Source organism: Embiotoca jacksoni, unplaced genomic scaffold (assembly GCF_022577435.1).
Source record: "Embiotoca jacksoni isolate LCO1_2020_lvr unplaced genomic scaffold, fEmbJac1.0.p SCAF_18, whole genome shotgun sequence".
Taxonomy (NCBI): Eukaryota; Metazoa; Chordata; class Actinopteri; family Embiotocidae; genus Embiotoca; species Embiotoca jacksoni.
This window is the reverse complement of record NW_027185318.1, coordinates 2,294,634-2,320,159: the sequence shown is the minus strand read 5'-3', so window position 1 is coordinate 2,320,159 and position 25,526 is coordinate 2,294,634. Positions and strand designations below refer to the sequence as shown.

The window sequence follows — 25,526 nt, the reverse complement described above, 5'->3', positions numbered from 1 at the left end:
TGCCAGTTACAACAACAGTGCAGGAGATACTCTCACAAGGGTTTAACTTTATTACAATAGAACATACACATATATATATACAGGAGACAACAACGTACAAATGCATGGACGGAAGGAGGTGGCTGTGTGCTTAGAAGCATTTCCTGTGGACGATGGAGGGGCCGGCCTCATCGTATTCCTGCTTGCTGATCCACATCTGCTGGAAGGTGGACAGGGAAGCCAGGATGGAGCCACCAATCCAGACAGAGTACTTCCTCTCAGGTGGGGCAATGATCTAGGTAAGGAACAAACACCATTTCAGTCTCATTGGGTATTCATTTATTGTATCAGTAAGTGATGACTTAAAGACCTTCACAATGTTCTCACCTTGATCTTCATGGTGCTCGGGGCCAGGGCTGTAATCTCCTTCTGCATACGGTCAGCAATACCAGGGTACATGGTGGTACCACCAGACAGCACGTTGTTTGCGTACAGGTCCTTACGGATGTCAATGTCACATTTCATGATGCTGTTGTAGGCGGTCTCATGGATGCCAGCAGACTCCATACCTGGTGGAGAACAAGCAACAAACATGAGTTTTGTGACAGAGAAAATACGGCGTGAAAAGAAATGGAAGTAAATCAGGTGTAGGTGCTGAACTCACCAATGAAAGAAGGCTGGAAGAGGGTCTCTGGGCAACGGAAACGCTCGTTACCAATGGTGATGACCTGACCGTCGGGCAGCTCGTAGCTCTTTTCCAGGGAGGAAGAGGAGGCGGCGGTGGCCATCTCATTCTCAAAGTCAAGAGCCACGTAGCACAGCTTCTCCTTGATGTCACGCACGATCTCACGCTCGGCTAAGGGGCAGGAAGTTTTGAGAGTTGATGAAAAACACATAATCTACCTCTCATGTATGAATCAAACGAATTAACTGTGGTGGCTCAATCTCACCGGTTGTGACGAAGGAGTAGCCACGCTCAGTCAGGATCTTCATCAGGTAGTCGGTCAGGTCACGACCGGCCAGATCCAGACGCATGATGGCGTGTGGCAGAGCGTAACCCTCATAGATGGGGACATTGTGGGTCACACCATCACCGGAGTCCAGCACGATACCTTTAGCAAGCAAATAAGAGCCATAATTAGCCATGCAATTGTGAAGGCGAGGCGGCTAAGTATTAGTCTACCATCTTCAACTATGTCTCGCATCATAAACTATACATATTGATGCTGACATCACACCCTGCAGAAGAGGGATTAACACCTTCCCTTTGACAACGAGACAAGAATGCATCCCGATGACAGACAGCCTCAGCATGTAAATGATGAACAGTTCCTCCCTTACACATAAAATTTAGTACTTCTACAGACAGTAAGCAGGTTATTGCAGAAGTAAATTGGATGCATGTAAAAAAATATATATATATTTTACTGACCAGTGGTACGACCGGAGGCGTACAGAGACAGCACAGCCTGGATGGCCACGTACATCGCAGGGACGTTGAAGGTCTCAAACATAATCTGCAAGAGAAAGCAAGCAGAATTTTAAAAAAAGAAAAAAACAAAGTTTGTCAACCGAGTATAAAAGTGATGCAAGACAAATGCAAGAGATTAGTGGCTCTAAAATACCTGGGTCATCTTCTCCCTGTTGGCTTTGGGGTTCAGGGGGGCCTCAGTGAGCAGGGTGGGGTGCTCCTCAGGGGCCACACGCAGCTCATTGTAAAAGGTGTGGTGCCAGATCTGACGGAAGAAACAGGACAGCCTGATGTTAGTGCTGAAACAACTGCTGGCTGGATAAACAACAACAAGGTCTATAAATCTGAAAATAGAGACGCCTTCATGACGGTGACCGGCCAGGCGGTAAATTATCCAGGATGTGTTCGGTCAGCTGCCACGAATGTTGTGAATGAGTCTCCCTGTCAACACGCACCTTCTCCATATCATCCCAGTTGGTGATGATGCCATGCTCGATGGGGTACTTGAGGGTCAGGATACCCCTCTTGCTCTGGGCCTCGTCACCTACGTAGCTGTCCTTCTGACCCATACCCACCATCACACCCTGAGGGAAGAAGCGCGAGAGGAATATGAGACACATGAAAATACTCTTTTTATTACTCGTATTTCAGATGTTTTTTCCCCTTGAAAGTACCTGGTGGCGGGGCCTTCCAACAATGGAAGGGAAGACAGCACGGGGAGCGTCGTCTCCGGCAAATCCAGCCTTGACCAAGCCAGAGCCATTGTCGCACACGAGGGCGGTAGTTTCATCGTCGTCACACATGATTAGGCTTTACTGGGTTGGTCTAAAATTTGACAGGTGGGGATGGAAAGACAAGGCGAGAAGCTTTAGTCTGGGTGTTAGGAGCAGCTGCCTAAGCCGCCCGTCATATAATGCATAACACAAATGCCTGTTTTAGCCGGACAATCACAGACTTTATTACTGGAGTGGCTGATGATGTGATGAAATGACTGCTATGTCTGGAAAAGATAGTGACATAATCATTCAAGCCCTCATATGATTAGTATGCGTAGTAACTGTAATCCACAGTGCTTTGAAGACCTACAACACTATCTGATGGCTGTTCTTAAGGTATTATCACTTGCAAACCCCAACACAGCCCACCTCGATGGGTGCTACGTATAGAGAGCTAATGAGACGTGCCTTCGGATGCTATTTTGGTTCTAATCTTGTTGTATGACTACTGATACCATATCTCCACAGCCATGATTGTTCCTGGGACAGACATCTCAGAGCTGCTGAGGTAGCACCAAAAAGGGGCATAACAGAGAGACCTGTGATCTATTTTTAAGATCGGCACCCCGACTGTGCTTAACAGGGTGAAACAAGTGACACATGGATCTCCTACTATTTCAGGTCTGAGAGAAGAGCCGGGCCAGCACCCGCCTCGTCTGCAGACTGGGACGCTTTTTGGTTTACTACTTGGCGCTCTGCCCCGGCTGCCTGTTCGCCTCATTCGTCGGGTCGTTGTTAAATTTGGGCAATTTCCTCTCAGAGTTTGTGTACCGCTCTCTGTCATGCTTAAGTATTAACATCCAGGAGTCTTATCTTAATCCTTTCCCAAAGAAACTCTCCTTATAACTGAGTGTTTTCTTCACAGGAAAATCCATCAGCCAATGAGCGTGTTTTTTTTTAACAGCAAACCATCATAACAAGCATAAACCAGTAATTCCAGCTTTAACTGTGGCCCACAAGTCCTGTCAGCAATTACAACTTAAACTCTTAGCTGAAGTCACATCATCCATTCATTCATTCATTCTTTCATCCAATGTTCATTCACTCAAATCAACCTGGAGTGAACCTCCAGAAACAAGCAAAAGGTAATCAAACAAAATGACTCCGATATCTTCAGTGATTCAGAGAGACAAGCCGTGAAATGTACTCACCAAGGTGCACTGGTACACGGATGCTTCCACTGGGACGAAGGCTCACGGTGAGGAGAGCCCCTTAAATAAGACCCATGCTGGGTCGAGGGACCAGGGGCGGGGCCGAGGGGGTTCACACAAGTCCAAATAAGAGCTGCCGGCAAAAATCAACATGCCCCAGGAAAAGTGAGTTTTACATACATGGAGGGGACTTCTCCATAATGAACTCCTGTGACTGATTGACACTTTTAATGAAATGTTGGTTTGATAATAAACAGTTTAGAAGTTGGTGTTGGAAGGTTGTTGTGAAAAGGAAGTTTGAAGGTTTTATTTGCATCTCTATTGTGATTATTTAGAATCTTACTTAATCTTATTAAACAAAATGAAAACAGTTTGCTTTTTTTTTTTTTTTTTTTTATCATTCCACATGAACTTTGAGGAAATATGTGACTTTATGTTTTGGAAAAATGCATACTTGCATATCTGTTGCAGAGTAATATCTTTTATAGCTCTTGAATAATATGCATAATGTGACATATGTCTTATATCCCTGAGACGTTTTACTGTAGTCATAGCCACCCAAAAGTCCCGCTATGTTGACCCAGTCAGGAAAACGTCACCGGTGCCTTGTTAAGGAGATGAAAACATTGCATATGTGTGTGAACCATCCTGCTGGTATGTGCGCTGAGCCTCCTCAATGCACGGAACAGCTGATGGTAATGCCAGCCGGGCTCTGTCTGATCCGGCCGTCTGAGTGGCCTGTCAGTGTCAGCGCTCTGCCCTGATTGGCCCAGCTGTCTCCTTGTAGGGTTATGGTGAGCAACAGAGTCATTAATGAGCAGCCACTGAGGTTCCCGAGCCGTCAGTTTGCAAGGAGGAGCTCCATATTTGTGCCAACCACAACTTACGGTATATTTTCCTTGATCTACATTGTACCTTATGAGGTAATGCTCTCATCTGTGCAGGAATGATACAAATATTTGACATACTGTTTGTTAGTGCAACATCGTTCCCAAAGAAATATTATATACGGCACGATCTCAGAGCACAGCGTTCAAGTATTTGTAATGTTTAAAAAAGTATTTATTCAGGTCTTCCTGAAAGGAAGAATGACTCTGATGTCAAAGATTAGTATGTCATATGTAAGGTTATATCATAGCTGCAGGAATGTGAGAGCATTCTACTGCTCCATCGTGCTCCACCAGACAACACAGCCTCCTATTTATAGCTAAATCTCCACAGATTGGAGCTGGATGCAGCTGAAGCATCACATAGTTATCTGCATGACAGAGAGCCCTTTTAATAGATTGGATTGATATTGTTTTGTTACATTAAAAAATAATTGTGATTCACAGTCACTCTTTTCTTCCAAGCATCAGTAATGGAAAGCATTAAATCCTAAAACCTGGGGCTTCATATAAAAATGTAAATGAGAAATGCCTCAGAAATATTTTGTGCAGTATGTGAGAGCTTAAGGTGAGTTTAATAATGGGTCGCTATTCTAGTGAGCCTGTGAAAACAGTCGGTAGTGGCACTGCTTATTCATGATGCATTCTCCCCTAAGTGCTACAACAGTTCCTTTTGGTACTTTGGTACTTTCTTCCCAAGCTGGGTGAGTACACGCTAACAAATCACATTGCATTTTAAAAACCCCGTGATCTCATTTACACACCTGAATATTGGCTAAAAATTTCAATTTGCATATAGGATTTATTTTGTTTGTTCATGGTATGCATAATATTTATTTAACCATTGTTGTACCAATCTTTATCCATCTTGACCTACTTATTGTCTTTTGCCTACTTGAGCCTTTGATCTAGTCAGTATTTTATCATGAGGACCTCATCTTTAAATTCAATTTTCAGTTGTAGTAAGTGAGTAAGAACAATTACTGAAGTACTGCACAAAAGTTTAGATACTTTACACTTTGTAAATGAATGGATTTCCTCAGACCTTGAACCTGCACCATTTTGCGCCAACACAAGAATGTTGGTGAGTTAATTAGAGAAGATTCATTAATTGCTGCCAACACAGTTAGTAAAATAAGAGTCTACTAAAGCTTGTAATTCTCAGACTGATGACTGTTGATTTTTTTTTCCTCATACCGATGTAAAACTTGAATCATCTTTATTTAGGCCTGTTCATAGTTCTGCAGACACAACATATCATCATTTTATTTAAAACAAAAATAAAGTATAATGTTCTAAAATGAAATGGCTATCCTCTTTCTTGACAATTTGAAAAGAAGGTATTTAAAAAAACTTTTTATTTTATTTTTTTAGCTGTAACAAGCTGTTCTAGATGAGGTGTCCCGTTAAATGGAAGGCAATACAAACATGCTTAATCACCACCACGGAGGCATGTTTTTGTACAGTGTACATGTTCAAGTTCACAACCATTATGATACAGCATTATTATTAATATAAAATATTTTCCTCTGACATGTGGTGGAAATATTCAAGTAAAGTACAAGTCCCTGAAAACGGTTCTTAAGTCATTTCGTTTCCACCACACCGGATTTCCTGCTTCCCAGCATCAGTCCACCGTCACTACCGCCACCTAGCGGCCAATTTAGAGAAAGCAACGTGATGACGTTTCACCCGCGACACGCAAAAAGCCTTGCCACAATCACGCGCCAGTCGTAGCGGTCGCGTTGATCAATTAACGACAAACTTCTCGTCGAGGTCCCTTCAGACGTGCTAAAAGTTTGAACTGAACAAAGAGTCCCCGGCGGTCTGACGGCGGGAGGACAGCAGGAGACCGCTATGTAGCTGAAGCGGAAGAATGAGCGGTCAGCGGAGAGACGACTGCTCGATGCAGCAGGAAAACGAACTGGAAGCTCTCGCGTCGATCTTCGGAGATGATTTCCGGGATCTGCGGAACGAGGATCCCTGGAAGGTAGCGTGGCCTCCTGCGGAGAGCGGATACGGAGCTGAGAGTTGACCGTGCTTGGTGGTGGTGTTGTTGTTGTTTGAGGCTGCTTTGACTTCCAGGTTAAAAGGCCCCCGGTGGTGTTCCTCTGCCTGCGGCCCAACGGCCTCAACCACGGGCAGGCATGCTACGTGACCGTGGACCTGCAGGTCCGATGTCCTCCGACATATCCAGACCAGTGAGTACTGACCTCTGACCCTGTACGCGCACTGGACGTGACCAGCTGCTCCAAACCCTCCAAGTCTGTAGGTTTTTTTTTTTTAAATCACTTGTTCCACTCTCTCTTTTAGTTAAAGCATCAAAAGGATAAAAACAGGATCGATAGGTTCTGATCAAATCAAATAAACACGCATGCAAATCTCTTTGGGAATTAAAAAAAAACCACATAATTATTGCAGGGAGGCAAATGTTTGAGCCTCATTAGTTGTTGAACTACATTACTGAGCATGATGGGTAGACAGCAAATACAAACAGCTGGATGTCTGGTGACTCAATAAATACGGATATATTCCCACTAACAAATATTCCAACGTGCTTACAGTCTCGAAGCAATTGATGGCGGTTTCATCCACGTAAGCTCACATGGTTAGAAAGAAAGTGTGGCTCCAGGGTGAGTTTCTGCACAAAAAGATCCAGTTAGATTTAGTTTATTTATGGTGTAAAATCACGACGGAACATCGTCCCGATACACTTTTACAAAACCCCACGGTGAGATATGGCGATAGAATAAGTGACCACAGGTGTGTCATCTGACTCGTATCGTTTGGGCACCGACAGGCCTCCGGAGCTGGAGCTGAAGAATGCCAAAGGCCTCTCGAACGAGAACCTCCAGAACCTGCAGAGTGAACTCACCAAGCTGGCAGCAGGGCGATGTGGGGAGGTGAGGCTGCACACACACACACACACACACACACACACACACACACACACACACACACACACACACACTCTCTCTGCTGCTAACTCTTCCACCTCTCTCCACTCAGGTGATGATTTACGAGCTAGCGGACCACGTCCAGGGCTTCCTGAGCGAGCACAACAAGCCTCCGTCCCGCTCCTTCCACGAGGAGATGCTGAAGAACCAGCGCAGGCAGGAGGAGAAACGAGCCCTGGAGAAGCAGCAGAAGATGGACCAGCAGCGCAAGCAGGAGGAGGACACGGTGAGGAGGAGACGCGCAACCGATTTCCTGCCTGAATTTCTGTTTTTATCTGAGATTGTGCTGTAATGAGGCTTAAAGGAGATTTGTCAAGAAGCAGAAAACCTCAGCATTGATTTATAAGTCGACAACTCACCAGATATATTGTACTTTATTTGACTGTAACCGATCTAACCACACACACACACACACAAAACAAAACAACTTTCTCGACATTCAATATGACAACGTTTTCTACTTCCTCAAGTAGGTGCCACTTTTTGACTGCATTTACCTAAATCTGTCATTCTTGTAGGAAAAAGAGATCATGGCTGAAATCCAAAGACGGGAGGAGGAGAAGCGAGAGGAAAAGAGAAGAAAGGAAATCGCCAAGCAGGTCTTTGTGCTGTAGTTTATCTGCTGTTAGCTGCAGTCAAACATGTCGAGTTTCTATTGTATCACCTGCAGAACAAACACAGGAACCCAAACGGTGGTGTAAGTTTACTTTTTTGTCCACAGGAGCGACTTGAGAGCATTGAGCACTCCGCCAGCGTGTTGGGGAGGAGCCCGTCCAGCCCCGGTGGAGCTACTCCGGACCTGTCTGAAGCCAGGAGGGCAGTCGGTAACCGCCGTCGGACTACCTCAACCACACGCCACAGGTCGGACACATTCACAGCATTTACAAATACTAGAAAATGTTTGCCGTGTTCAACGAATGTCGTGATAAATGTATGTTTTCCCAGACGCGACGCGGTTAATGAAGACAACCAGCGCCCTCAGGAGCTTCTTCACTTCAACAGCAGCACTTTTGGAGAACTTGTTGTCCACAGAGGGAAAAGTTTAGGTGAGACGACGCTGCCGGTCTGCTGCGATGTTGCTCAAACCCGCCTCGGTAAACCATGCGTACGTTTGCGTCGTTTGTTTTTCGCACAGGTGCGAGCGAGCGGCTCGGCCGTAGCGTTTATTACGGATTCGAGACGAACTCGGGAGACTTCGCTGTGATCTACGAGTGGTCGTTGCAGTGGAGCAAGACGATGGGCAAGTTCTTCACCAGCCAGGAGAAAGGAAAGATCGAGAACTACAAAAAGCAGGCGAGTAGGAATTATTAAGAATTTAGTGGGTCGGTGATGTATTTCACTCTTTAAGAGCTGTAGTGCTTCTGAAACCATTAACACACTTGCCGGAGACGATCTCACACTTACACTTTAAATTCTGTGCAGATCCACGGGGCAGAAAATGAGTTCAACTCCCTCCTGCGGCTGGATCATCCAAACCTGGTGCACTACACGGCGCTGAGCTCCACGGAGAAGGACGACTGCCTCGTGGTCGACCTGCTGGTGGAGCACGTAGCTGGGATCAACCTGAACCAAAGCTTCACCACCCACACCCCGATGCCCCTGGACAAACTGTGCCTCTACACGGGCCAGCTGCTGGCCGCTCTCGACTACCTTCACTCCAACTCCGTGGTCCACAAACAGCTGGGGGCCTCCAGCGTGCTGGTGGACTCTCAGGGCAACGTTCGCCTGACCGATTACAGCCTGTCGAAAAGATTCAGCGACAACTGCAAAGAGGATATTTTTGAGCAGGCCCACGTGCGCTTCTCGGAGGACACGGTGATGCCGACGAAAACGGGCAAAAAAGGGGACGTGTGGAACCTGGGGCTGATGCTGCTGGGGCTGAGTCAGGGCAAAGAGGTGAAGGAATATCCCGTGACGGTCCCGGCCAGTCTGCCTGCAGACTTCCAGGATTTCCTCAACAAGTATGTATGGATTGCAGCCATTTTCATTCATCCCTCTATATTCATCCCACTGTTTAACAGTGAAAAATGCTCGTCACAATATCATATAGACAAATATAAGATCGTCAGATTTGTTGCCTGCTATACTGTCTTTGTGTTGTAGGTGTGTTTGCCTGACGGATGCTGAACGTTGGACGACTCAGCAGCTCTTGGAGCATTCTTTCCTCAAACCTCCTTCACCCAAAAACCTGCCACAGTTCCATGATAACAGCCCAGAAGGTGATACGTACCTCAGTGCACTATATGCACACAAGTTGGACAAAATAATAGAAAATTATTTATTTTTATATGAACATGCAAAATCTCATACAAGCAATTTAGTTGGATCATAACAGCTACACAGATAAAGAATAGAATGTATGAAATAAATACGTTTACACTTAAACGCTTGCTTATTAGTCCGAAATATAGAAATATTCTCCCTGTGACATAAACCAGAGAAAAATAGCAAGTACGCACATCTAAGGAGGCATTAACGGTGAAATATCTGACATTTATCTTTATCTTCTTTTGCCTTGTTTGTCATTTCCCAGATCTGGCCGAGGACTTTCCGTCGTCGGTTATTCCCCGGAGTCACATCCTCAACGCTCCCTTCAGTTCGGGGCAGGGGAGGCAGTTTTCCCGCTACTTCAATGAGTTCGAGGAACTGCAGCTTCTTGGAAAAGGAGCCTTTGGTGCTGTAATTAAAGTAGGCTGCACTTTCCCCCCCTCATGTGTGCTTTATTGAGAGATAACATCACGCCGGCAAGAAAATGGATGTCTGTTCCCTTTTGTTTCTCGTCCAGGTCCAGAACAAACTAGACGGTTGCTACTACGCTGTGAAACGCATCCAGGTGAACCCGACCAGTAAGCAGTTCAGGCGGATCAAAGGCGAAGTGACGCTGCTGTCGCGTCTGAACCACGAGAACATCGTCCGCTACTACAACGCGTGGATCGAGCGGCACGAGATGCCGTCCACGGAAGTGCTGAGCAACACCGACAGCTCCGAGCCTCCGAGCGTGGCCGACAAGCTGCCTCGGCGCGGCCTCAACGCTCTCGGTCTCCTTGACAACGTGGAGGACGTGGCGCCGCCTCCGGCCCTGTCCAGCTCTGTGGAGTGGTCCACCACCATCGAGAAGTCCTCCAGCGCCAAGTGCAGCGGACACCAATCCAGTGACGATGAGGACGATGAGGACGACGAGGAAGACGTATTTGGTGCCTCTTTTTTGTAAGTTATTGTTTCTTCTTTTTTTTTTTTTTATTGTTCTCTTATTCCCACTTGAACAATTGATGCATCTCCATTTTTTTTTTTTTAGGCCATTGGATAGCGACTCGGGGAGTGACATCATCTTCGATAACGTTGATGAAAGCACAGACGAAATGTCACGGGTTGGAATATTTTCCCTTCATCAACTCTTCACTTTGTGTTTGTGAGTTTCAGTGCAACAAACTCATGCCCACTCCTCCTCCTTCCCCTCCTCCTCCTCCCCCTCCTCCCCACCGCCCTCCTCCTCCTCCTCCTCCCCCCACAGGTTGAGTCCAGCAAAAGGCCAGCAACAGACACAACGGAGAGCTCAGACTTGGATCGACATCTTATAGCACATTACTTGTACATTCAAGTAAGCTTCTCCCCCGTGTGCTCCAGTCTACCCACTAAACCTCTCGGCTTTACATGTCACTCAACGCTTTGTACTCCCGACAGATGGAATACTGTGAAAAGAGCACTTTAAGAGACACGATAGATCAGGGCCTGCACCAGGACCAGACTCGGCTATGGAGACTGTTCAGGGAGATACTGGATGGCCTCGCTTACATCCATGAGCAGGTGTGATCCTTGCGTATCTACTGCATGAAGATTATGAACCAAGCCACGCTTTTAATCACTCATGACGCTCCTCTCTTTTAGGGCATGATTCACAGGGACTTGAAGCCCGTCAACATCTTCCTTGACTCGCAGGACCATGTAAAGATCGGAGACTTCGGCCTGGCCACGGACCATCCCGCTAACGTGGTACGCATAACTCTTCACGGCCGCATTGGTTGAAATTGTGTAAAACTATGCTCTGTTTTCAAATTAACGTGTTTTTGTGCCCCTCAATAAATACTCTGATTCTTTTGTCCAGCAGCAGCAGTGAGAAAGAATCACTTTGTTCAGGAACAGCTGTTAAGGACAGTTTATTTCTCTCAGGCTGCAGGTAACATCGAGGTGGACGACAGCGGCTCTGCAGTGATGTCCAAACCAGATCCAACAGGTACAGAGAGTTTGAATATACAGAATTCATATCACACTGAACCTGTTGATGGCTGTGAGGGTTGATATTCACGTCCTTCCCCGACACTCTGCTTCTGCATCACCGTCTCCAGGTAACATGACAGGCATGGTTGGCACTGCCCTCTACGTCAGTCCAGAGGTTCAAGGAAACACAAAAGCCACCTACAACCAAGTGAGAATTTTAAATTCACGTTACTGGCCTAATAGAGAATAATTAAACCTCGTTGCCTCTGTATGACTTTTGTTTGTGTTTTTAATGCTTCCTCTTCGTGGTTCTGTCCACAGAAAGTTGACCTGTTCAGCCTGGGCATCATCCTCTTTGAGATGTCCTACCGGCCGATGACCACCGGGGCCGAGCGCATCTCCGTCCTCAGCCAGCTGCGTGTGGTATGTCCATGTTGGGGCTCTCACAAGAAGTAGTTTGAGCCGTGACTGGCTTCTTACTTATCTTCTTTTTCCTGCTGCAGGAGCCCATGTTCTTCCCTGAGGACTTCACTGCACATGAGCAAGGAACACAGGTGAGGACAAACGTAGCACAATGTTGGACATGAATGTTTTTCCTCCTTGTTTTGAAAATCCCCAGTCTAACGCTGTGTCTGTCAGAGGAAGGTGATCGAGTGGCTGCTGAAACACGACCCGGCCCTTCGGCCCACCACTCAGGAGCTGCTGAAGAGCGAGCTGCTGCCTCCGCCTCAGATGGAGGAGTCAGAGCTGCATGAGGTGCTGCAGCACACCATGGCCAATATCAACGGCAAGGCCTACCGCACCATGGTGGGCCAGCTGTTCGCCCAGTACACCTCACCGGTCATGGACTACACGTACGACGTAGACCTGCACAAGGTGAAGCGCTGCCCGAGTCGACCGAGCTTTACACAGTAGATTGTGTTGAATTGTTTTTACGTGTGGACATATTAAACCAGTTCATAGGATTTCAATGAAATCATATTGAGAAGTTGGTACAAAATAAAGCCAAGAGCAAGTTTCCATTTTGGAGACATTTTACATAGTTTGAAGCCAAAGTTATGAATCTGACATGAAAATTCAAAGATTGAATTTAATAATTTTATCTTATAAATAGAGGGACAATTTTTTTTTTTAAAGCAGCAGTGGTCCCTTTTATTTTAGTGAGAAATATAAAACTATAAAACACTTTTAGATATGTGGTGAACAAAAAAAAAGAAGCTATTAATTACTTTTAAAACACAAACTCATCCTACTCTAGTTTTGTGTCATCTGTAGTTCAGATCGGCTGCTTGTCAGTGAAAATCCTCATCGTCCACCTCTTTGCCTCTAGATGGCACTGCAGGGACGTGAATGGCTGCACCAGCCGTGCTCTCTCCTCTGTGCAGCCTCTCTCATCTGGTCTATATAACCGACTAGCAGAGGGTCTGTTAGTGCTTAATCAATGTCCCCTGATCCCTAACAGAGGCTGTTTGTTTGCTCTCCCTCCAGGGCAGCTTCAGCTTCAACAGTGCCAAATTGCACCAACATGTGTACGAAACAATCATCAGGATCTTCAAGAAGCACGGTGAGTACACTGCTCTGGTTTAACGTGCATGTGCGTGTGAGCTTTTGTTGACTCTCCGCTGCCAACCGCTTGGACTCGTGACCCGCTGCGAGCCCGTTTCAGGCATCCCAACATCTGCTCAGAGAGGCAGCTGAACAATAAATGCTCTGTTGGGCAGCGCAGCCTCTGTGCAGGTGTGAGTGTTGTTTCTGTGCACAGTGCTGATGATGTCCAGCTGTAGTTATTTGTTTATGCTCAGCTTGTATCTGCTCACATGCATCAGTTGTCTCGGGGTGAGTGTCATATTATCTTATGCAGATGTAACCGTAATACTGGATGTTTGTGTTCAGGCGCGGTGCGTCTTCAGACCCCGCTGCTCCTCCCCAGAAACAGGAAGCTGTACGATTGCAGCGAGCTCCCCTGCTTCATGGACCACAGCGGAATGCTGGTTACACTGCCCTATGACCTTCGCGTGAGTTTAACGCACACACACACACACACACACACACGCGCGCACACACCCAGCATGTCCACACTCGCACAAAACACAAGTTATCCAAATATTTGCATCAGGACATGCAAACACACAAACACACCGTGTGAGGCTGCAATCAGCAGCCGCCTGGAGATCCTGCTGCCTCAGGAAACCCAGAGGACCGAATGCTTGTTTCCACACTGTTGATTGATTACAGCCTTGCGTGTGCTGCCTTTACTGTCATTAGACAAGTGCACCCAATGTCTCTGCTCTTGTTTTCACTTTTAGATGGCGTTTGCGAGATTCGTTGCCCGCAATAACGTGACCCACCTGAAGAGGTAAAGTGACGCTGATAAATGATTCCATACATGTTTTATGCCAACGATGGTTTGTTATTTGTTCAATAATTACGATAATAATGTTTTGAGATATTTATATATTAGGAATTTGTGTGCAATTGTGCTTAAATTCAAAACTTGTGTGTATCTTCTTTTATTTCCCTAAAAGATCTTTGAAGTTATGATGTCGTTGTCATGAAACCTCAAACTCTAGTATTTCTTTATTGTATACATGTTAAGTTATATGATATTAAGTCAATTCTCCATCACCTGAAGCTCCCTTGGACCGTCGTATCAGGACCAGGACTGAATCTCTGTGTTGGTCACATTAGATTTGACGTCACCTCAGTAAACCTCAGAAGTAGATGAACTGCAGTTGTGTGAATCTACAGTATGTGGACTCGATGGTTAGCAGAAGTGATCCTTTTTTCTTTCTTTTTTTTCTGTCTGTTGAGAAACCTGACTCTCGTGTGTGTGTGTGTGTGTGTGTGTGTGTGTGTGTGTGTGTGTGTGTGTGTGTGTGTGTGTGTGTGTGTCTCTCTCTCCGTATCTTTCTCAAGGTATAGCCTTGAACGTGTGTTTCGGACGAGGAAGCTGGACCGCGCACACCCGAGGGAGCTTCTGGAGTGTTCCTTTGACATCATCACAACAGGCACCAACAGCCTGCTGCCTGATGCGGAGGCCATTTACACCATCTCTGAAATAATCCAGGAATTCCCTGCAGTTCAGGTTATATACACACACACACACACACACACACACACAAACTGCTTGTATTTTAATTAGTCCACTGAGACAACAGTATGTGCTTTACTTGTGATTCTCATTCAGACATGAGAATGGGCTGCATGTATGATTGTTCTTTATTTCCCTTCGAATTCCATCAGCTCAACCTGAACAGTTGTTTTTTTTCCTCTGTACTTCCCACTCACATTCCTAACATACCAAAGCGTGTGTAATCCTGACGGATTTACACCGTATTTATTGTAGTAAATCTGTTATGCGCAGCTCTGTCCACTTCCTTCCCTCCCTTCCAGTACAATCCATTTCCTGTCCACATCCATATCGGAGCTGCGTCAGTCTCCTGTCGCAGCTCTCTTTGCATGCTTCAGGAACCAAGTCAACCTTGAGTCTGGCCTCTAGTTCATCCCTCGTAGATCCTGTTTCTGATCCTCTCCACCACCCAGGTCTTTATGTGAAAGCTTTTAAGAATATGCGAGTCAGACAGAATGAAAGAGCAGCCGGGCAGGACGGTCATTATTCACCGAGGTGCTCGTTGTACGCCGGTACTCTTGGTATTGACTGTAATTGTTGCTGCAAGGGTTAAAGGTGTGTTTGTGACCTGCAGGAACGGAACTATAACATCTATCTAAACCACACCAGCTTGTTGAAGGCCATCCTCCTCCACAGCGGGGTCCCGGAGGACAGACTGAGGCAGGTCTCCAACATACTTTCTGACGCCATGGTCAGTGCAGGTCACGTTACACATGCTGTCCACATTGCCTGTCTGTCACTGAACATATGCAGTAGTGTTCTTGGCAAATTGAGCAGAGGTAACGTTTTTATTGCCCTTTTTTTTTTTTTTTTTTTTTTCCTGCATCTGTTCCAGAGCGAGAAACTCACCAAACGTGAGGTGGAGGCAAAGTTCTGCAACTTGTCACTGTCGACCAACAGTGTGAGTGTCCAGCGGGTGCATTGATCTCCTGTAACAATACAAACTCCTGCAGCAGCACGCTTGTACTCGCTCATACACATCGAGAACTCTCCTCATCTCTTGCGCTCAGTTGCAGACACTGTACAAGTACATCGGACAGAAGGGGAGTCTACAGGAGCTCACGCCACTGCTGACATCGCTCACCAAGCAGAAGACGGCCGTCACCCAGTTGGCCAAACAGGGTCTCAAAGACCTGGAGGAGCTCACCGTGCTGCTGCGCAGACTTGGAGTTAAACTTCGGGTAATTTGGATTCTGTTTTTAGGAAGAGCTACTGTGTGGATGTTTTTTTTTTTATTAATACAGATGTTTCCCCTTTTATAGGTGGTGATCAATTTAGGATTAGTGTACAAGGTGCAACACCACTCCGGAGTTATCTTCCAGTTTGTGGCTTTCATCAAGAAACGCAAGCGAACCATACCAGATATAGTGGCTGCAGGAGGACGCTATGACCACCTGGTAGGTTTTACCGTCACTCATCCACGTTCCACATGTTAAAACCAATACAAAAAAAAAAAAACTAGTTTATAATCTGCAGCCATTTATTTAAAAAATGTAGGCAGAACTTTTCCTTCCCCGTATGCAATGCATGTGAACCATATTTTTTTCCATCTCACATTCTGCAGCTCGTCGGTCTGCCTTTCATTAAGTCCATATGAAGCCGTGTTGGTGTTGCAACCTACTCTTGTGTCTTTATGTGGTTTCTTCTCTGTTCTACTAGATCCTGGAATTTCGAGGGCCAGCGTCCACAGCGCCTGTCCCCAACGCAGTGGGGGCCAGTGTGGCCTTGGACAAAGTCTGTGCTGCTATGGCCAACATGGAGGAGCCGGTGAGATAGATCCCTGTGTGTGTGTGTGTGTGTGTGTGTGTGTGTGTGTGTGTGTGTGTGTGTGTCTGACAGACATTTTTAATTATTATAATACAGGAGCAGCAGGCAGAGTTTCATACTTAATGATGCCTTATTGCAGCAGTCGGCCGCCACACAGCCAATTTTAGAAACATCCTAATAACTATGATCACTCTTGACTCCATGGAGTTATTTTTGGAGACGCATCATTTTCTATTGTTTAGATTCAGTCTGTGCAAAGATGTGCCCTGGAAACTTCCTGTCGGTCTGAAGATTGACTTATTACACGCATCTTTTTTTTTGACTGCAGTTCTTTTCTTTCTATAATATTCGAATGCATTTGTGGCCTTGTTGTGGGGTGTGATGAGAGGTGTTGTTTGCGTCAGCTGACAGTGAGCTCCTGCGATGCACTGGTGGTGCCGGTGGGGCATTCGTCGATGTCCAGAGCTATCAATGTGGTCCAGAAGCTGTGGAGCACCGGCGTCTCCACCGACATCGCCTACGACATCTCACAGGTGAGCAGCCTGGAACTACAAAACATGCAAGTAACTAACTTTTTAACATGTATGATGTTCATCATGAGAACCCAAATATAATATCAATTTATTTATTTCAGTGATTGGCCAAAAGATGGCGCTGCATTTGTGGAGAAAGCCTCACTGAAAATATTATATATATATATATATATATATATACTATACTGTTACTTCTGGACCTGTGAGGGGAGAAAAACAAAATATATGCAGCGTACAGTGCATGCAGACGTTTAAGCAGAATTTCAGTGAGCATGTGTTCAGCCTCTAATAATTATGTACCTGAGCCCTCATGTTTGTCTAAATTCAACAATATTGCAGATTTCTTACATTTCTGAGTAGATAAATGAAATCATCATGTAAGATGGGTGACTTCCCCCCCCCCTCATACTTTCTTGTCCTGCAGTACCCTCATCCCTCCCACAGAGGGCAACACCTGACTTCCTTTCTTGAGGACTCGAGCTCCTCTTCTGTCAGCAACAGACTTATCGTGGCAGCATCACAAATAGTAAATATCCTCAAAGATAAGCTGCGCTTTTGCGGTAGCATTTGAAAGAGGCTTTACTGACCATATTGGGACAACACGACACAATAATTGACTCCATGTCAGTTGTATGTGAGACATACTTCCAACAAAGTTTTTTTCTTTAATGACTTCTTGTTTGTAGTACTGTGATCGGAGGGATAGCCCAGCTGAGTTCAGCCCCTTCAAAGTGAAGCTATTTTATCCTCTGGTCCCAAACGTCTGATGCCATGCCTCCGTCACATTCTTCATGTTTATGAGACAAACTGATCTCAGCCCTGTTTGTGTGCTCGGCCTCCCTGGCACGGCCACGTGCCCACATCTCTGCTGTTTGCCTCCTTTAATCTTTATAACTTATTGTTGTCTTAACTTTCCACTTCTGCTTTAATGGGCTTCATTGTCTGTTGTACTGGCACGAGTGTCGGCCACCCTCATTCCCCCCCACACCTCCTTCCAGAGTCAAAGAAGTAATTAGGGAAGTTTGGGTTTGGCTGAAAACAAGCAGCATTAAGTTCCAAAGCATCGAGTGTTTTAAGAGTGTTTTTGTCCAGTATGTGTGCAGGCCGGTGCCGTGACCAGTGGAGAGGTGGTGAGAACACCTTGTTCAGACACCCATCACTCCCCCTCGCTACACTTTTACTTAACACTGCTCACATGCCGACAGAATCTGCAGCTTTAATTCATCATCAGGAGACGGTTAGCTCTCTTTTAGCTTTTATTAGCCAAATATGGTTAAAAAAAAAAAAAAATCCCTTCCTCAAGGTGGCGAGCTGCCCGTCCGTCTCCAGGCAGTAGCTTACCTTTGACATAATTTGATCTGTCAGTGAGAAGGTTATATGAAAGGAGGAAGTGTAAAAGCTTACATGATGACAAGTGACACACACACCCTTGCGGTACACTGCAGGGTTTGTTCTGCACCGCCGCTAGCTCGTCCAGCAGAGGAGCCCAACTGAATTTAATGAGAATAAATTGGGCCGACGCAGAAGCATGCGTACATGCTCACCGTCATGGTCCAACGCATCACCTGAATGTACGTCGGTTTTGGTCGCGAGTCCTCGGCTCTTCTTGTTCCAAGCAAAACTCTACTTAAAATGAATGACTGCCGCAATAGAGGAATATTTTGGCCACGATCCAGTGTTCCCTGAGGAAGATTTTCTTACCTTCGTGGTTCAGCCGAGCGAGATCTCAACCATGTGGTTTAGTTACTCTTTCAGCAAACACATTAGTCACAGTTTAAATGAGAGACTTTGATACTTTATGTAATTGCTGAAAAGTCTCCAAGCTTAATTTATAAGGGATCAATGAAAGAAGATGAGTTTTTAAGGGCTGCAGCTTTCTATCCTGACCGATCCCCTCAACAGCCCTCAAGCCCAAACAGTGAAAGCTGGTACGCCAGATTTCCACTGTTGTAGTCGAGGTGTTTGCATGTTGTGATGAAGAAAACACCCACGTGGTGTCACAAAAGGTTGCTCGAGTTACACCTTCAAATCAACTCTTACCGTGTCTTGACTAATTGATCTTTTTGTCATCTTGGTGTGTTCAGTCTCAGGAGACGCTGTTGGAGCACTGCAGGCTGTCCGGCATCACCTGCATGGTCCTCGTCTCTGACAAAGAGGGAAACTACGTGAAGGTAAACCAGCACTGCAGCATATTCTTACCTATCCAGAGAAATCCTTTGACATCGAATTTCCATGCACACGGCAGCAACATACTTGGCTTCAGAACGAACACATTTTAAGTCGACTGTATGTTCCTCGCTATAAAAAGCAGCTTTTAGCTTTTTCTCAGACAGAGATATGTAAAAGTCATGATCTGTCCTCAGGTAAAATCCTTTGAGAAGGACAGGCAGTCTGAAAAACGGATTCCTGAGTCGGACTTGGTGGACCACATCATTCAGAAATGTCGGACCAAATTCTCTGACGAGAGAAACATCAGGTAAAGAAATAACGTGCTGCTCAAATGTCTGTGAAAGACGTGAAGGGTTACTTCTTATAAATATTGTCTTTGTGCCCCCCCCCCCCCTCCAGCAGAGAAATCTCTGAAAGCATGACTCTTCAGAACCCCAAAGGATCTCTGCTCAACAACACCGGTACTGTGCTCACCCCATCCGATCACCACCATACGCTACATATGCTGCATGTTTTGCAAATGTAAAACAATCCCACTTCTGTTTTCATACAGTCGAGCTTTGACTCTCCTGACGTGTTGCGCAATATGTGTTATCTGTGAAGTATTTAATATGGTGTCGCATTAACCCAGAGAGACGTACAGATCGCGCTGCAGAAGAATAAGTTCAAGTGTAAAGTTTCACACCAGTTCTGGTACACACGCACACACACACACACACACACACACACACACACACACACTAATTAAACAGTTGAACAAGGGCACTTTTCATCTGATTGGAGCCAGTTTGTGGCTTCGAGGTGTGATTAAATGTTGGATATGGGACGTTTTAAAAAGTCTTATAATTGGATGAAATGTGAAAATGGTGCTTTTTTTGGGGGGTGGGGGGTCTCCAGGCTCCTCAGAGCAACATGGAAGCAGCGGGACCACCAACATGAATGTGAACATCATCGGCCCGGAGAAAGTTTCTGCAAGTGTTCGACGACGCTATGAGACGCAGGTCATCGACGCACACACACACACACACACACACACACACACACACACACACACACACACACACACAGACTCTTTCTCTTCATTTATGTCGTCAGAAATTTAATACAACAATTTAGAGGTTGTTTTTTTTAATCTCACTCACAATTTTCTGTGTACATCTTTAATTCTGTCATTTAGTTTCCCATCGGTCCATCAGCATCTGCTGTCTCACCTTTACTGTTTTCCAATGACCACTAGTTACATTGACAACTTATGTGCTAGAAAACATAGTGTTAGGCACTATTAAGCTTACATTACTATTCTGATGTCCTTTTATTCATGACTTGAAGGAATTAAATTGCTTTCTGATTTGTGGCTGCTCCTGCCCAGCACAACATTTCTCTGCTTGTGATTTGTGCAACACCCGTCCAGAGTACTGCTGTGCTGCCGGTTGACGATTTTAAACCAATCTATAACCTTTTATGGGTTTTGTATTGGTTAAAGCTGTGATGCTGTTTTCACAATTTTATTCAAGGCTCTTGTGTTATTTGCAGCTCTGTTATAGGAGCATACTTACAGCAGAGTGGAGTCTGGGGGAGTTTCTGGAGTTACTATAGTGAGATTAGAGAAACAACTGCATTCCTTTCTATTAGATTATTAGCAGCCACTCCGTCACCGTCTGCTCTTCTACATGTGTCTTTGCATGTCTATCTTAAACATTGGAGCGTTTGTCATTAAGAATAATAACTCAAAGCCACGCCAGAGGGTGTGTCTATGAAAAGACTGCTTGAGAAGATTTTTTTAAATTTTTTTTCCCCCAGCTGATCTGTTTTGATCATGAGAACGATTATTATTTGCTTCCACCCTTTTCCATTTCTTTCATATTTTGTTTTCCCTTTGTTGTCTTGCTCACTCTCTCTTTCTCCGTCTCTCTCTTCCAGATCCAAACCAGATTACAGAATCTTAGTAGCAATTTGCAGAACAAGAGCAGTGACATTGAGGTTCTGGCAGTAAGTCATTTATTTGTTTACCCCCTTTTATCCCTCCAAATCACCCCCCACACCCTCCACCCCTTTTTATTTTTTGCTCTCCCACCTTATCTGTTCAATTCATGTGTGAAATCGCAGAGCAAGGAAAAGAGCATTTGATAGCTAAAACAACAAACATCACAGGGAGCAGCTCCTTTTATAGTTACTAAATCCCCTTCTAGGCGTAAGATGGCTGTGAATCCATTCCAGTTATTACAGAACAATGAACACTAAACAGAAGGCAGCCAGCATGCCATTTGTTTGGGGGTGGGGGAGGACGTAAATGGCCGCCACATATTGAGTTTATTTGTGGTCGAGTTGTAGATTTACAGCCAGATATTGTAAATGTAAATCCTCCCTGCTTGTCTTATTTACAATGTCGCTGCAAATACATTTGTCATCTGATGGGATCTGGACCGCATCACTGATGCAACAGTAAATATGAGTTATTGAAACATAACGGGCATGATCACCTTGATGCCGGTAAGCTGTTACACAGGCCTGTGAGTCTTCATCGTTGCATGTCGGCAGCCTGTTTGTCTATCAGTCAGACTGGAACACGTTAACCCAGGTGGCCATTAGCTTCCAATAGAACCGCAGAGTACTTTCAGGCCTGCTGATAGCATCGAGGAAATGGAATTATATTTACTTTTCTCGTGTTAGACCATCTTATGATAGAAGAATTACACAACCTGTTGGGCAGCAGGTCCAACGGTTCATATGTTTGCCTCGACATTGAATGCGGTATTTGACTTGCTTGTCAAAATGTGTGCAGCCTGTTGAATTGTTGCAGACTCTGTTGTGCAGCTCTGCTTGTTTTTGATCCACAGGTAGACCTGCAGAAGGAAACACTGATCAACTTCCTGTCTCTGGAGGTTCGTTCAAGCTACAAGCTCCTTCAAAAACACGGCAGAGTTAATAAAAGGCTGCGTCCCAATGAAGGTGGAGAGGGGGGGGGAGGAGGAGTGGAAAAGAACAGCCGGTGGAGGTCAAGATCCCAGACAGGAAGAGGGGATCCCGGCTCCTTCCTTACAGTCCTGTGTGATGAGGAGTGCAGTGAGGGAACACCCCTTCCCTTTTCCACGGCCAGGGAGACCCGAGAGTCTTCGCACTCCTTTAACAAGGCTCATTTTGTGACACACGTGCACCTCGGTTAACAAAACGCTCTTAGGAGGTGTTTATATTCACATTCCAAACTTCTTACCGAGACTTTGCTCATAAAATTCCAGGTTCACTTCATCGAGGATTAAAAAAAAAACAAATTATATTACGAAGAAACATGAAAAAAGCTGGAAAATGCTCTTAACACCGCTGTTATATAAGCAAAGGCCTTCACTGTAAATGAATGGGCCACCTATACAATGTCAAAGACAAACACATTCAGTATATAAAAGCCGAGACAATTCACAGTGTGTATAATCAGGCTGGCAGGAAGGGCCTGTTTTAAATATGGCAAATTACCCCGACGTCACACCAGAAACCAGAGAGATCTATAAACCCTGTGCTGCTTTGTGGCTTCGCTGCACTTGACATGCAAAAATATACTGCAGATGAAAAACATCATTCATGCCTGAAAAACACTGTCTGCTTTTTGATTCTGAAGCCTGTTAACAAACACGAAGAACACGACACTCATTGAGGCTTTTTGTTGGTATTGTAAAAAATAAATCTGTTCCAGGCTTTGCTTTTGTTTTTGTTTTTCTGTGACCTCGCCATCGTACTCTCGCTTGAACTCCCGCTCTCGTTGTTTTGTTCCAGTTTGAGAGTGAAGAGCAGTTCAACAGCAGCGTGAAGACTCTGCTGTCTCATCTCCCCAAACAGCGCTACCTGAAGTCCATCTGCGACGAGATCCACCACTTCAAGATTACAAAAAGGTGCGCGGGTGGAAGTCGGGGGGGTTTGTTTAACTTTAAAGTTTCACGTTATCAGCTTTATCAACATTTAGTTTCTTCCTGAGAAGTGTAGCTAACAATTATCTCATTTAGTAATAATAGTGATAATGTAAGAATATACATGTTATATAATATATATAAATGTAATGTTAACTGTATTCAGTTTATGAAATTAGTGTTAATATGCCAACTTTAAACTAACTTAGTCAGCTAAATTCTAAGTTCAGATGTTCAGCAGATCTAATGTTTGCCATCTTTTTTAATCATGTGAGCACCAGTAGAGAAAAATTATATTATGTACCAACTTTTGTGACGATTCATTCATTCATTTAATAGTTGTTGAGTCTTTTCACTAAAAAACAAAAATGTTCTCTTGGCTCACTCCCACACGTTTCCATACACAACTAACTTTTTCTTAAAATGAAACCTGAGGCAAACAGTGAAATATGTTAAAGACCATGTTAAAAACGAAATAAGAGGCTACAGGGCAGACCTCCTTTACAGGCAGCTGCCACTCCAAAGCTCCGGCCGGGCCGACGCGCTCCAGCTGTAACGGTGACAGTCGGTCCTTCAAAGGGAGTTGTTAGACAGATAACTGCTGCCTTGCAGAACATCAAATCCTCAGCTGATCCCATTTTTCTGAGGCGAAATCTGGAGGAGGATTTGCCTTGTTTGGTCCTCTGGTGTCTGGCTCTTAACACCCAACTTGATTGACACTGAGATTGCGATTCTAGATGGAATGGTTAATATTCCCAAGCTCCTAAGCAGAAGTTCTTTTCAAGGCCCGGGCTAAATCCTCTGTGTTTGAGTGGCCATACAGAGCAACTCTGTGAGGGATTCAGCGGATTTTCTCTTTCATGAATGAGATGGTAACAAGTAAAATCAAAGCCTCTTTTTTCTGGCTTCCCGTTTGCCTCTCCAGAACAGTTGGTTTTAATTTCCTGTCTCTGCTTTGTGTTTAATTCGCCATTTAGGGGCTAAAAAAGACTTGACTGATAAACGAACATCACAGAGGCAACAACAGATATATTCAGCATGTGTTTTTATTCTTTTTAGTTTACTTTTTTTTCGTGTTGCACAGCCAACTGAGGCCAGATGAGTGGGGTAAAGGGCAAATGCAGCAGTCACCTGGCTCCAGCGGGACCGTAAACAAAACGTATCCCAGGGGGCTTTGCAGGCGCTGACCTTTCATTTGAGCCAAAACTACTGCGGGCGAGACCTGCATGAAATGAAGCCCGTTTCAAGTCCACAGCCATGCTGGCAGCTCGGGTTGAACTCAGTGATCGTGTTTATATGCGGACTTCCTCACAATGACTATGCTGATGTTTAGCAGGTATTTTATCTGAGGGTGTTAACATGGTAACGTTTTCTGTGTGACGGTGATGTCATTAGTTTGTTTTGGTTGTAAAATATATGTAGTATTAGTAGTTGTAGAGTGATTTTACATGTGAGGTATTTCAGTGATCTTGATCTCTACTACGAGTGCTGCAGCTCTGTTACGCTGCCTCTTGTTACTTCAACAGCACCGGCTTGATCTTGATCTACAGAAATCTTAAGTTCCTGGAAACCCTCTTGGCTAAATATCCTGATTTTGAGATGTTTCATTTGAAAGTCCACAATAATGTTTTGTTTTTGAGATTCCTTTCGATTTTCTAACAGACAAATGCCTTCCTCTTCCAGGGTGGGTGTAGTGGTCTTGTACAGCTATAAGGACGACTACTACAAGATCCTGCTGTGAAAACCAATGGATCCCGCTGGCCTGGGAGATGCTCCACTTTGCTTGAGGCTCAGTAGACTCACAGACTGTTATTTTTTTAAGCCTGGGACCTACAGAATCTGCTTCAAGGTTGAGAGATTCATGCCTTTTCCTGTTGGAAAGCGTGAGCCCCAAAGACACAAGTGATTTTCTTTGACCATGTTGAATTTTACATTTCTAATTAGCATCTGCATTGATAGAAGGAATAAATCCCTTTTCTTTCCCACATGCTGTGACTTGGTGTCTCTTCAGCCTGTTAAATATGAAGTATTACCTCATAAGCTACTTCTAAACCTTCTTGAAACTGATACTTGTTTTTTTTTTATTTTTTTTTTATTGCTCAGACAGAAATTGGAAACGTTTTGAGGAGCTGTGAAAATATCTTGAAGTTCAAGTTGCGCAACTTTTGAAAGCTGTGCGTTTGTCAGTGTTTGACATATTCAAGGCCTGGGAAACCGACCTGACTGTTTGCTTTATTGATCCTTCCGGAGAAGCTTCCTCACCTTGAAATTTATTAGCAAGCTTTGCCGGACAAGTCAAAACAACAGCTCTCTCTTCTCAGGATTATTCAGGTTTCTAGCTCTGGCCGGCATGTCTTTGTGTTTTCCGGTGTTTTATTAGCCCATTGGATGGATGAGAGGTCGTCTTGCTTTTTTTTGCGGGTACTCAAATCTCAGAGGCCCCTCCTCCCCCCTTCTGACACAACCCATCCCCGCTAACCACATCTGCTTGTGCTACCGAGATAAGAGAACGACCGTGGTAGAGCGAGAGAAACGATCAGATTTAAAAGAAACTAAAAGAAAACAAATTCCCATTTGGAGCACAAGTCCAGGACC

General features: G+C 44.9%; 2 protein-coding genes across 4 annotated transcripts; one reads left to right on the top strand and one right to left on the bottom strand.

Annotated features, from left to right (window-relative positions):
* Positions 1–12: 12 nt before the first annotated feature.
* LOC138199811 (actin, alpha cardiac muscle) lies at positions 13–3,412 on the bottom strand. Its single transcript, XM_069152028.1, has 9 exons — positions 3,378–3,412; positions 2,125–2,275; positions 1,906–2,034; positions 1,605–1,715; positions 1,412–1,496; positions 930–1,091; positions 644–835; positions 367–548; positions 13–274 (listed from the first exon to the last, which is right to left on the bottom strand). Exons 2-9 carry the CDS (start codon positions 2,251–2,253, stop codon positions 131–133), a joined length of 1,134 nt encoding a protein of 377 aa, XP_069008129.1. The 5' UTR covers positions 2,254–2,275; positions 3,378–3,412; the 3' UTR covers positions 13–130.
* Positions 3,413–5,954: 2,542 nt separating this feature from the next.
* eif2ak4 (eukaryotic translation initiation factor 2 alpha kinase 4) lies at positions 5,955–24,916 on the top strand. Of its 3 annotated transcripts, none has more exons than XM_069152025.1 (39): positions 5,955–6,254; positions 6,350–6,465; positions 7,065–7,167; positions 7,274–7,447; positions 7,740–7,820; positions 7,943–8,082; positions 8,167–8,267; positions 8,357–8,514; positions 8,644–9,182; positions 9,325–9,440; positions 9,755–9,909; positions 10,007–10,428; positions 10,517–10,589; positions 10,733–10,819; positions 10,903–11,025; positions 11,107–11,211; positions 11,389–11,452; positions 11,565–11,644; positions 11,758–11,859; positions 11,940–11,990; positions 12,076–12,312; positions 12,925–13,000; positions 13,330–13,451; positions 13,743–13,792; positions 14,359–14,521; positions 15,141–15,257; positions 15,402–15,467; positions 15,577–15,747; positions 15,829–15,963; positions 16,226–16,333; positions 16,738–16,866; positions 18,951–19,037; positions 19,230–19,342; positions 19,435–19,496; positions 19,933–20,036; positions 20,956–21,024; positions 21,873–21,917; positions 22,801–22,916; positions 24,615–24,916. In XM_069152025.1, the coding sequence occupies exons 1-39, from the start codon at positions 6,141–6,143 to the stop codon at positions 24,670–24,672; spliced, it is 4,932 nt and encodes a 1,643-aa protein (XP_069008126.1). In that variant the 5' UTR covers positions 5,955–6,140; the 3' UTR covers positions 24,673–24,916. The 3 variants fall into 3 exon arrangements, with proteins under 3 accessions (XP_069008126.1, XP_069008125.1, XP_069008124.1); XM_069152024.1 differs by having other exon boundaries at positions 14,353–14,521; positions 19,438–19,496; XM_069152023.1 differs by having other exon boundaries at positions 14,353–14,521.
* The last annotated feature ends 610 nt before the right edge of the window (positions 24,917–25,526 follow it).